General features: G+C 33.5%; 1 protein-coding gene across 1 annotated transcript in view; it reads left to right on the forward strand.

Annotated features, from left to right (window-relative positions):
• Positions 1-1,434: 1,434 nt before the first annotated feature.
• The window catches only part of LOC129801830 (calcium-activated chloride channel regulator 1-like), a 28,959-nt gene continuing 16,393 nt past the window's right edge, over positions 1,435-14,000 (forward strand). The window contains exon 1 of the mRNA XM_055847187.1: positions 1,435-3,195. Coding sequence (XP_055703162.1) covers positions 3,043-3,195 — 153 coding nt within the window. The 5' untranslated portion in view covers positions 1,435-3,042. The remainder of the gene's footprint in view (positions 3,196-14,000) is intronic.

Here is a 14,000-nt window from a genome sequence, read left to right on the forward strand (position 1 = left end):
AAAAAGGAAAACTTAAAAATCGTAAAGTTGATAAACAAGAAGTAATTTGACTCAAATAGGCTGCAGTTGAGTAATTATTAAGCAATTTTGCATTTCTTTGATATAAAAATATTTTTCAAGCTTGCACAAACTGAATGTGCAATGAAAGAATCACATCTGCAATAAGCTCATACAGTTTACAACTGGTTTTTTGACATCTTTGACATAACCTCACTATTGTGTTGTTTTGCATGACAAAGAAAAGAAATTGTCCGTGAGAAGCTGTTTTGTGAAAATTTTAGCTTGTTCACCTGCTGAAGCTCAATATCTGTGCTAAATCCCGATTCCTGCAGATGCAGGAACAGAGAAATCTTCAATGATGCGCATTCAAACGTTTTTGTGCATATCCGGCTCCGTGGAGGAATGGTGGAATCTTGTGTGGTCTTCTCGCTTGCAGAGTTTTAGTCAATTTTTAGCTTTAAAAACTTATTGATTCGTGTAAATTTGGTGATATTTGGACTTTTTAAGAAAGTATTCATCAGATTTAACCGTTTCCGGAGTGAAATTCTCGTAGAACCAATCAAAAAAATGGTTTTTAATGTCAATAAAACATCTCTCAGAAAAGTTCCAAAAAAGTGATATTAAAATGTTTTATTCTATATAAAAATGGTTTAATCAAGTAGATTAGAGTTCCCTTTAAACAATGATGTGCAACTTTTAGTGTCCGGTGCAAAATTTACGGTGAAAATGGGATGTTCAATGATGGCGTGAATCGTGTGCGATAATAGAAACTTGATTCATCTATCGGATAAATCGCCATTAAATTTTCATTTTCCTCTGGAGGAAAATCTAAGGATTTCCTGGGATTTTGTTTGGTGGGATTATGAACTTTATAAGTAAGACATTTTTTTGGCATAGTTGGAGAATCCATACGGTTTGCATGGTAGTCAGAAAAAATCACTGAACTTGAACATCATTTTTGTATGCGAAAGTTCAAAGCCTCCCCCTATTATTTTTTATCCAGGGATGATGATGTCAGTCCCATGTCCCACGGAGTCAAGTGCAATGAAGCTCACTAGATGCAATTCGAACACCTTTAACGCCAGAAAAATTCCTGGTGACCTAAAGAGGATTCGAACCCGGGACGCTTGTATTATAGAGCGAGTGCTCTACCACTTGACCCAATGAGGCGTGAAATTTCCAAAAAGTCTGTGAACTATCTCGGTCCCCATATTATTAAATTACATCATGATAGTGCTCACTTCCGTTTAAAAATATCAAGAGAAAATTCCTATTTTTAATGTACCCTAATTCAAACAATATCCTATTCGTGTTCAAAATAGTTCTTTTAAAATGTTGCGCTCAGCAGACCTGTAAGATAGCGTAAATGTGCTAATTCAAAACCATTTCCAGACTCTTTAACTTTGACAGAAGATTCAACACATTAAGTTTATATTTTTCTGAAGAGAATTACATAAATTTGCTCCTTGACTCTTCTAGAATGTTACTGTTTAGTGAAAATTCTTTAGATATAATTTGAAAACTTCTTAAATACAAGAAAAATACGCGAGCGTAAAATGCTTCTATTGGAAACAAATTAATCCAAATAGAGACAAGGGGAAGTTTCTAATTGGAGACAAACAGTGTACCTTGTTGTTGTACAAACCTTGTTGAGTTGCTCTTGAGCGCAGGATTTTTTCTTATTCTTGGTATTTTCTCCTTTCTCATTTAAAACAATAAGAAAATCTCTCCAAAATATCATATTTCCGGGATTTCCTATTGAAGCATTTGCAGACACTTCAGAAAAACTGTTTTTGTTCACGAAATAGGGAATTATTTCATTAGAAAAATTCACGTACCGTTAACAATAAAAATTCTTTGGTGAAAAGGTACACTTTTAATTTTTCTGAGAAATTAACAAATTAAAATTTGTGAATATGAATGGATTTTCGCTTTATTTGAAGCAAAATTAACTAAATAATGAAACTGTGGTATAGTAAATTAATAAATATAATAATTCAGTACTGTATTTATCGTGAAAACAATTATGTTTCCATTTGGAGTAGCGAAAAAATTCCATTTGGAGCAGGTTTTGAATTAGCTTAATTTACCCTATAAATAATCATTTTAGAGATTTGTTTTTGTGAATCAAAATCAGAATTTGCATTTTTGATCTTTTTTAGGCTAAGTGTGTTGTGTCGTTATATTGGCAATGTGCGGTACTGTGACTTCCCCAACGAATACATATATACAATCCACCCGCGCCTCTTGAACTCAGTGAAGAATGGTAAAAAAAAACGAGGCAGCTCTTCCAAGTCGTGACTTCACATCTACACTCACAAGAGAAGCGACCCAGAGCCGGTACATTTGGTGCTTCGTGCTCCTCACCGTCTATTCATTCGGTTCCGTTCCGTGGTCACGGCAAGTCGTATTTGTTGCCACTGAATCATTCCACATAAGCATTTTGTTCGTAGTACAAGAGAACTTTTCATTGAGGAATCCCTCAGGATTTTCTAACTAGTGGTATAAGTCCAGTGTTCATTGTGAGGATTCTCAGCTCAAGTGACTCACAAGTGATCTCATAAACAGACAATATAAGTGTGTATTTTTTTGTGGTTAAATACCAAATAAGGGTTTCTCATTTCCGATATTTTACACCTGTCTACAATCTACCGCCACTTTTTCAGTAATGTGTCTCAGCGTTGGAAAAATTTAAAGAGCGGAAGGTGGCTATTGGTGCGTGACATTGCATTCAGAGTTTTCACAAAATAACGACAAAAATACAAAAAAAAAAAATAACAATATGTGTTTAAATGTTTGTTGAATCAATAATTTCTTGTCGTGCTACATACATAATGTGAATTTCAGATTAACATTTTCCAAACTCTATTGTTGTTCATGACCCCATCGCCATAGTAACATTGATGATGTCGACGAATTACTTGTGAAAAAGAACAAAAACACCAAGGAAAAATTTATTGGCAAATTAGAAACCATAAACACACATAGAAAATCTCGAAAAACTAACTCTTGAACTTTTAAACAGACTGACAGTGTTGCAAAATGTTCAAAGTACTGATAGTATTTATCACAGTGATAAACTTTTGGCCATCCCTCGGTATAACCATCACAAAATCAGCCTATCGGGATGTTGTGGTGAAGATTGAGGAATCAGTTACTCGGGAGGAGTGCGTAACAATTCTCACGGAATTGGAGGTAATGTGAACATTTTAGTCGATAACCTAATTTTCATTATATAATTGATGAATAACGTCAAATTAATGAAATTTAATTACAAGTGAGAATGAAAATTGATTAATTATTATTTATTGCTGATTGGCTGAATTTAGCATTATAACCAAATTATTTTATCAGTTTCAATTGAATTTTATTGTCCATCCCTGTTTTAAGATCATACCCTACCACCTCCATCTGACCATCGTCGTCACATAACAATGGATGTTGGCTTTAAGAAATAAAATCAGTAATTGACCTAGAATCTATTACAAATTTTAATTTGGTAAAATATTTTGGAATAGAATAACATTTAAGAGATACATTGTGTGATTTCTACCAAAATCTAAAAATGTAGTCCGCATTGTTTTTAGTAAGAAATTTCTTTAAGTGTTTTGTTTAAGAAATTATCTCACGATGAAGCTATTTGCACATCACAATTAGAAGTTGTATAACTTCTTGTTTAGGTAAATTTTGGATAAATTGAAAAACATTTTGATCGTCAGTTACTTTACGACAAAATATTTATCATTTACTTTAACATGATACCGTTCATTATTTTGTTAAGCTATGTAATCTAAATCATACGTTATGAAATTTCACTATGCATGTTTCCATCAATTAAACTGTGCATTTGCTATAGTGGCACATAACATCAAAAAGTCATCATCCACTCAATTCCTAGAGATTTTTTTCTGCAGACACACTACAATTTTTTGAGGTAAAAATTACCAAAGTAGCGCATTTTCTTATTGTCATTTAGAAAAGAACGGAAACTGCCAAAGTACAAATTATCAATCAAGAAAAAGAAATTAATGCTCCATTTGTGGAGTGTCGTGAGCTCGTGGGTCGCTTTTTTCATCCATTCTTGATAAATGCGAATAAAAAAGCTCGGATATGAATTGACTTTTGTATGGTTTTTTTTTTGTATTGTTCATAGTTCAAGGTACAATTGTTAAAAAAAGCCCGTGTTTGTTCAAAAAGAACTATAATTTACATTTGTATGGCTCATGCACATTGTTCTTAGGAAAGGTAAAACAAAAAGATCGTCTCTCGTATCAATTATGTCGCTACGGCAAACAGTTAATATTTTGAGCATCAGTGAATAGAAGAATCGAGTCTTGATCGCGCGATATGCTCTAATAATGATTGGAAACTCCTATCGCTGCTTCGCCCTCAAAATGCCACCGTAGTCTCTTTGGTAGTTTCTTTGCGCAGAGACACTCAACAAGAATATGAATTCTGGTGGGATCACCAACAATTTAAACCAAAGAATTTCTTCCTCTTGCCTAATAACCATAACAATATTAAATTTATGTGTATTCATTTTGCAAGTCTCAAGCTATAATTACGTTAACTTTAATACATAGATATCTTGCAAAGTCACTTTTCAAAATAATATTTTTATGGAAAAGTGATTTTCATATTTGGTTAATGTTGTTATGGAAAACAACTGCTTTTTAGTCATCGTCTCTTCTCCATATTTATTGTAAGATTAACCAGCAAAAATGATGCTTTGAGCCACAGCACTGGAGTTTAGCATCGAGGAAACTTTCACTGAAATTGTCTAATTGGGAAAATTTGATGCTATTAATTTTAAAATCTTCACATAGTGTATTATGAAATATCGTGATCACTGAGAGAAGTTGAATTGGGCATATTTTACAATTGCATAGCCGAGGGCACATAAACTATCGGATAAAATTAGCATAGAAAAATGTAGGATCATTAAATCCTAGTCTAACCAAAAAATGTTTGCAATTATCCTCGCCGTTTTCTAGACATTAGTCTTATAGAATTATAACACCATCACCACTATCAGAACTTCTGCAGATTTGGGGAAGACGATTGACGCGAATAGGAGTTATAGTGCTAATCAAAGAATTACCATCGAGTTTTTCTTACCAGTAGACCATTTTAAAGTTCGATCATGTGTAGGCTTAGATCCTTGCGTATACAATCTGAAATTAACCCCAGATTTTATCCACATTATATTTTTAATTAAAAACTTTTATTCATTTTCGTCAATATAGGGTAAGTGTACCAAATTCTGGCCAGCTTGCAATTCCGACCACCTTTCTTGTTCCTCAACTTTCCATGGATTTTTAGTTTTTACATACTCTAGAGATTATACAATGCAAAAGAATAACAAAAAATTTAGCTTCGACAAACGAGATGACGCGAAAAAGGCATTGGAAGAATTCCCGAAGGGCAAGGAACTATGAGAATGAAGGTGGCCGAAATAGGGTACAAAAGCTATGACTACATTTTTATTCATTTTAAAATCTACTAAGAATGATTTTAAAGTAAAGGGACAGATAATCCTAACCGGCTTATGTAGGTGAGATTCTTAACGTGAGCTAGCTCGGAGTGCATGCAAATTCGATTTAGAGCTGAAGTTGGGAGACGCCATTCAGTTATCTTGAATCAAATTCGTGAAATTATGCAAATTTTGTATTTAAACCAAAATATCAAGGATTTGGATGAACTGGCAGAAAAGTGATATATGGGTGAAATGTAGACCAGAATGTTCTCTATAATTTTCCCATAGAACATGATCTCATCGATTACTCAGAAGCCAAGATAAGCGAGGTTTTTTTGTTCCTTACCTCGTTTTTTCATCCAGAGTGCCCCAAGTAGTCATTTGTTGAGCTTCAACTATTTCAAAGAATTGTTGTATTTTGTGGGACTTTCCATTTAAACCATATTTTAAGTGTCTTGGTGGAGTAGAGGCAGTCAAATTGGCATCTGAGTGATTTCAAAGCGTTTTTATGGGAAAAATCATTTTTTTCACACTTAAACGGCAAAATCGGAGTGATAGCGTAGTCTGAGCGGAAAATGATGTATGGACGAAATGTAGAGACAAATGTGTTCTACAATTGTGTCGAAGTAATCATCAAAATCGGTTTAGCGACAGTCGAGATAATTGAGGTTATGTGATATTGAAATTGGTTTTTCGACTGTGGCGCCTCTGGTGTTGGTCCCACGAAGTTCAAATATTCTAGAAAGTTGTAGCATTTGGTGAGATCTTTCGTTCAAGCCCTCACTCATCAAAATCGGTCACATAGAACCGGAGATATGATTTTTTGAATTTTGTGAACTTTGACCCCTCATATCTCCGGTTCTGTTTTAACCACAGCGCGCATACGCACCATTTTGGAAACGTCCTAGACTGGACTACAACATACTAAAATTTCATTAACTTGCACAATGCCGTTTTTGAGAAAAGTGACTTTGAATTTCGATGAATTTTGACGCTATCACAGCGCCACCTGTGGTGACTTTTTGAACTTCCATCTGAAAGTGCTCATCGAGACGAAACCAAAAAGGTAAAATTTAGGCCGCTATGTTAATTAGAACCGGAGATAGAGGCCGGTCAATGTTCGAACTTTGACCCCTTATAGCTCGGGTCAGGGGTTTTAGATTGACTTAAGGTTTTTTTTGTTTGATAGGTATAATCAACGGCTACAACATACTAAATTTTCAGCCCGATGCACAATGGAATTTTTGAGTTATTTAACTTTTAAGATTTAAAAATTTTCTTTTTAAAAAAAGCGCCCCTAGCGGTGGTTTTATGAACTTGCGATGTTAGAAGGGGAAGTGGCATTTCACGAGAGCTTTCCAAAAAGCCCTCACTTTTTAAATTCTGACAATTAGAACCGGAGTTATGGCCATTTTAAGAAATTTTTTTTGGACCCTTATAGCTCGGGTCAGGGGGGTCGGGGGACCTTAAGTTTGGTATTGATGGAAAGCTCTAAGGCCCAGCTATAACATACTAAAATTTGAGTCCGCTGAATGCCATAGGGGCGGAGCTATTGAGAAAACAAAAAAAGGGGGGTCTTCAAAATGGCGGAAGGAGGGGTGGGGGGTGGGGGGTCTATGCACCAAGTTGCAATTTTCACCCGATATATAACCTTTGCCGAAAACCGCAAGTCGATATCTTTTTTAGTTTAGGAGCTATTAAGCTCCAAAGAGCGGCCGGCCGGCCGGCCGGCCGGGAACGTAACTTAGCCACATATATATTCGGAATCAGGAAGTGGCGAAACACATTTTGGCCAAATTTGAGGTCGATCGGACGACATGAAATTTTGTTAGGATTATAGTAGGTGAGATTTTGTTAAGAATCTCACCTAATAAAGACGATAAACTGTCTACAAGGTTCTAAGCAACACTCCTTAAATAGAAGGAATAAAAAAAAAACAATTTCTATTAAAGATATTACATTTCAAACTTGAGACTTTGGCGCTTGCATGCAACTATGCCGAAATTTGGCACACTTACCCTAAAAATTTTTCAAAAATTTAAAAATCTTGACGAAAACTTCTATGTATAAGTATGGACTTGACATTTTAACTGAAAATATCAAAGATGAGCGTCAATAAATTGATGATTCTCTGAAATGCTAAAACGGAGCAATTAACCACAATGGGCCCGGCTTTTGTCTAAATTTTCCATCTCTATGAGAAAATCAATTTTAACATAATGTGATGAGTGGCGTCTGGCGATGAGAAATATCCACCTGAGTGTTTTGTCGAATGAGACTCAAATTTCAATAATGGATGCATTGATTGCTGAGTGAAGATGTTCTTTCACAAGCCAGGATCGAAGATGCTTCGAGATTGAGGTAAAATTGAGGCCTAAAACCTATCAGATTGTTAGCAAGTATTATTCACGATGATATTGATGATTTGACATGAAATTGCGGGAAAAAGAGCGTCAATGTTGCTAGAATATGGCTTAAGACATGACAACACCATATAAGATATGCTATGCTCATCATTCTCTTTTCCTCAATCTTCCAACATAGTCATAATCTGCAAAATACTCCAATGTGTGCATTTTGCAATCATTGAATTCTAATACATGTCCACCATACACCACTTATCTATCCATAAATAAAGTGCAAGAGATCAACTTTCACATAACTGAATGCATCAGCTTTGTCATATAGCCAAGCAGCACTTTTTGTTGCCGTTTTAGCGTCTATCTTGGCATCGTGAGTCAAAGTGTCCCTCATCTTCAACATCGTGAGAATCGAGCAATGCAATAAATTCAAGCAACAAAACACACACGGGAATCAATGTAATTTAATAATTTAAAGTGACGTTCTATTTCAACATCAAATCATACATAAAAAGTTTTTATATCCTCTTTCTCCACCATCCATTCCTTCCGACCTATTAATATACCACAAACCCAAAAGTTATCCTCAAGAAAATGATGCGTATTAGGCGCTCGTAAAAATTTCAGTCATCAAAAATCTCATTTCGAGGGGACAAATTTTATCAAGAAACTATTTGAGATTATATAATTAGTTCTCTGAATGATCGTAAAAGTTCTCCAAGTGAAAGGCTCTTCTGAAGCGATGACTGTGAGATGAAGTGAAAGATGTTCTATTTCATTGACTAAATACCAGTAACTTTTACTAAGAATTAACTTCACAAAATTGCCAATATAGCAGTCCAATAAATGTCCGTTGAATTGACCGTTTTAATTTATTATTTGCCATTCTAAAGCACTTTAATTCACAATAAAGATGAAAATATTCTGAGAAAGTTATAAAATGCCTGATGAGACGAAGAGTCACTATTACGACGAATTTATTATTTCGAACACATTTTTCCTAACTCAATTTTAGTTACTTTCAGATAGCTAAATTAATTTCTAAAGATAGCTAAATTCCTCTTCAGGAGGGTTGTGTGGAACCTTGAAAACTAGTTTATCATCTTTGTTTTCTTTAAATCACTTCCTAAAATATTGAAAAATTAATAAAAATATGGGCATTGCTTTGGGTACTATTCCGGCCACTTTGAGTGAAATACCGGCCACCTATTTTCTGACCACCTTTGTCTGTGACGCAACGGATTGAAAATTTCAAAACGTCAAACAGAACGAGTTTAATATTTAGTTTAATACGTTTATATGACCTACAAGACCTGAGATCTTCCGTGTAATTTGTCCTGAAGACCTGAAGAGTAGCATCTCAAATTTACGCGCAGATTGCCGTAGCAATTTACCCTTCCTGAACTCTTCCAAGGCCTTTTCCACATCATCATTTTCATAGAAGGGATGGTTTTTTTCTCTGGACATTGTAGAACTCAGATATTGAAGAAAAATCATAAAATGAATAAGAAATTTATTAAAGCAAAAGATGTTGCCGGATTAGGCAACACTACCTGACCGGAGAGACGCTCACAAAGTATATACTTTTTACGCGAAATACAGGATCCAGCTGGAAAATTTTACCCTAAATTTAAAGAATGATTCACTATTAACATAAACAGAAAGAATCTTTAATGAAAACTAATCAATTTTCATGAAAAAACCGAAGGAAAACCTTTTGCACTTCACCACAAATCAGAAGACTGCTAGAAACACAATCGATCTGTCACATTTTTTGTAAGACTCTTTCCACACTGAGTTTTTACAATGCAATTTAAATTCAAATTAAACCTAAAATTTAACGGTCTTTGTGTTAATACATCCTAAAATGAATAAATATTTAAAACCAAAATGAATTCATTGACTATTCGAAGATTACATACATAATTTTAATTTATTTATTTGCATGGCCGAAATTACACTCAAAGTGGCCGAAATTAGAAGCTGGCCGAAATTTGGCACACTTTCCCTAAACATTCAATATTACATACGCATTGATAAATCATATTATAGCAGCTCTCCGTTAATATATAATGTATACTGAATTATGAACATTTTTAAAATGTGTAATTGATTAAAACTATGCTGACAATGGCTGGTGCATATGATTGGATTCAAACATGCGTTGCTCATGAGTATTTAACAAAGAAGTGGCTATTGATGATATGTGGGATTCGTCAATCAGTGGTTATTGAAGATTAATTTTCGGATGATTTATTAGAGGGAAATGTACATCCATGGCCAGTTAATAGTCCCATTGAAATGTCCAATAATTCTTGAAATCCTAAGGAGAATTTCCATAGCAACCCTCCTCGCCTCACGTTCAACATCAAAAGAACTTATATGTCTTCCACTATATGAAAATGCCACAGTGTCATGCAGAGCCAGCATAATCGTCTGAAAGTGTTCCTGCTGATTTTCGTATGAGTTTCCATAGTTCTTCATCCCTTCCTCTTGTAACACCTCTTTGGCCCATTCACCTTCCTCACTCAAAGAACACTTTGACTCAGTATTGGCTTTATTATAGTGAAGAATCACTTCTGTAAATATACATATCTATACATATATATCCATTTAATGCCTCCAAATGAACGCTAACATGTACACACATATAGAAAGGTATATAGATATAATGCACGATGCACAATATGAAATTGAGCTTGGATTGTTATAGAAACGTGACTAAATATCACGAAAGAAAAAAGTACAATCTTGTGGTGCATTTCAACTCAGAAGACGGCAACATTTTTCGTTTGTATTATACAGTCACATTCACATTATTTATTCGCGAGGTACCATCTTCTTATTTTCTATGTCACTGAACGAAAATTTTTCCTATTGTTTAACGGAAAAATGCCCAATAGCATCCACAAATGCCTCGCAATTTTTTCATTAGGTCAATACATATATATGTCAGGTAATTTCATCTATAAGCAAAATTTTCAATCTCTTTTATTTTATGCCACCACTCAAAGTTATTTCTCATATCGCTTTATTGATGAATAAAAGGTGAGGCGCTCAAAACCACAAAAGGTTGAATTTGGTACCTTATAAGAGAAGTGCAAAGAGACTTTTTAGAACATCACGATTCTCTCGCGATTGATTCACATTATTTATTACTTATACGAATGAAGTTTGACGAGGGAATTCTATTAGTTCCCATCCAAATAATTCGCTGATATCACCAAGTTGACGTATGAATCACGATGAAGATTCGTATCTTCTCATTCATTTTTCTCTGCCCAAATGTTGAGACAAGGACTAATCTCAAACTATCTTTTATTAGTGATAAATATATCTATATTTACCATTAGCAAAAAATTACAGATTTTTATTATTTCATCTATTAACCTCTATTACTATTAAAATATTTATTCGTTGGATGTTTTTTTTACATATAGGGGAAAGCGCGCTACCTTCGGACGGCTCAAGCTTCGGACAATTCAATTTTTTCTCTATGTTCCTTATGGTGTTCACTCATAGCTCTTTTCTGAATATATGAGGCATTGAACTAGCTATTGAAATATAATATAATATTACAAAGAGGCAAATTCAATTATAACACAATAAAAAAAATTATTTGTGCGAAGCATAAATCGTCCGAAGGTAGCGCGCTTTCCCCTACAGAGTACGAGAAGTTCTTATGTATCAATTAGTTCAGAAGGTTGATTTTCATCATCTAAGGTAGCAGTAAACCTGACTCTTTAATTTCTTTAATATATAAAAATTTATAAATTCACATTTAAGTTAGATATTTATAAGTACACATTTAACCCTCAAACAGTGTTTTCTTTAATACACGATAAAAAGTTGTAAAAAATAAGAAAATGTTTTTTAGGATAATTACGATCCAATAAAATTGAAAAAACCATCCATTCTTCATTATCTCTTTTAGCGCTAGGTGAAAAAAAAATTTAAAAAAATTGAAACTCTTTTTGCCTTTAAAATTAACATTTTTATTTTTTTTTTATTTTTTAAATATAATAAAAAGTAGAATGACATATCTTTGAGTAAAAAATAAATTTATTTTAGTCAGATAATTTTAAATCGGTATTTTTATGGAAATTGGAAATGAGTTTTTTGCACAAATATTTTTTGTTGCTTTTTCTCTGACCTGTCACACAAAATTGGGGATAGCAACTAAACGAAGAGTGAAAATGAATTCAAACTTCCAAAGGTGTTAGTAAGACTATTACTGAGGACTTTATATCACTTTTAAATAAATAAAAACTTTGCAATCGCAATAAATGTGATTTTTGTGAAGACCGGCTTGAGACTGTCTTACCTGATAGAGGGTTAAGTCATGGTGATAAATAAAATCTTTATTTACAATACAATTGCTGTAAATTGAACTCCCTAGCTGAACAACATTTAAATTTAAAATTTGAAGTTATGAAGAAAATATTTATGATATGCAAAAAGTATTTCTTGTTCATTTAATTTTGTTCATTCATTTAAGTTTGTGCGGAAATAGAGCTTCTACATAAAGGAGAATCCCTCAGTGGCAACGACGACGTTCAATGTTGCAAGATAACAATTGTAAGCTTGAAAAACCGAAAGAAAAAAGTCAAAAAGAAAAGAATCAAGAAGAGGATGAAAAGTCATACATTGAAAGTATTTCGATCTCAACGATAAATTACTAAAAAAAAAACTACAGTAGAACCCCGCTATAGGCCATCGCTCTATAGTCTACAATTTATCGAACGTTGATTTTAAAACCCTGTTTTTAAGTTAGGTTATGTTTTGGCAAACTTTATTGAGTAGTTGTGATAATTGTGATCCATAATGAAGAGAGCGAGGACAAGTACCATAATCACAAAGATAGTGGAAGCCGTCGAGCAATTTCAATACTAAAAGTCGTTGATAATTTTAGAAAATGACATGGACTGCGACCCAAAAGTGTCAAATCTGGAACCAAATATGGCCTATAGCGGGGCTCTACTGTACTTAATGTTCTTGTTCTTAATTTAGTTTTATAGATTTAACTAACATGAAATTCGTTTAAAAAAATTAGGTCAAATTGAAGGATTAAAAAGTGTAGTATACCCCCCAAATGTTCAAGTTTGAGTAACTCTACTGTACTTATATTAAAAAAAAATTAAATATTTATGTGCGTCTACGTTTCGTAAAATAATCGATCTTCTAAAATTATTTCTTCCATGTTTAGTAGTAAAATAATTAATGTATATTCACATGATATCCATGCACACGTCAAAAATGAAAGTCATCAAAGCTCTATTGAGATAGTAGGTAACAAGGGTAACAAATAATATGAGAAACTTTTGCAATACAAATTTTGCAAAAGAAAAACTGCAAAAAATAAAAGTCCAGACAAAAGGATGATTCCTTTGAAGTGAGGTTACTTTAAAGATGAACTTGGAAGAAATATGAATAGTCCTGAAAATGTGAATAAGAATTGATGGGTGAATTCTTCATTGTCAAGTAAATACAATGGGAAATGCTTTTTCATTGCACTTTTAATACAGTGCTCACCTTTCCATCATCGTCTTTTAATAAGCAATTTGCATTTTTTTTTATCTGAAAAAGATATTCACCAAACATCTCAAAAGTATCTAAAGATTTCCATGAGTGACATCATGCTTGCTCATTAATCATTGATCCTCATGACTGGATCTCCTTCTCTATACTACTTTGGGTATTATTTTTGGCTATTATTACAGGAAAAGCGTGGCAGACGGAATAAGTTTTACGGATGGATGGAATTATCTTTCCTATTCATTCACCAACATAATATAATCACGACATTTGCAAGACGATTGATTGAATATTGAAATATACGGGTATAGGATTTGCATAAAGTTTAGAGCTACTGTGAGAGATTTCAAACAAATCATTGACATAATATTTAATTTATTTGGCTTGATTGAAATGTTATGTAGCTTTTTATACGATTGAGACATATATTTTCATGTAATTTTTCTGCAATCCTGAAACCACGATACCTAAAGTCATTAATTTCACTTTCAACTGAAGATCATCTTTCGTAAAAGTATTTTATGTAAATTATTTAATAATTTCAACCGACTTGTAAACACAGATGCTCAAGAGATCGCGACAAACATCGAAGCGATGTAAAGTGCTTAAACTCAAACCACAATATTAAT

This window comes from Phlebotomus papatasi, chromosome 2, assembly GCF_024763615.1.
Source record: "Phlebotomus papatasi isolate M1 chromosome 2, Ppap_2.1, whole genome shotgun sequence".
NCBI lineage: Eukaryota > Metazoa > Arthropoda > Insecta > Diptera > Psychodidae > Phlebotomus > Phlebotomus papatasi.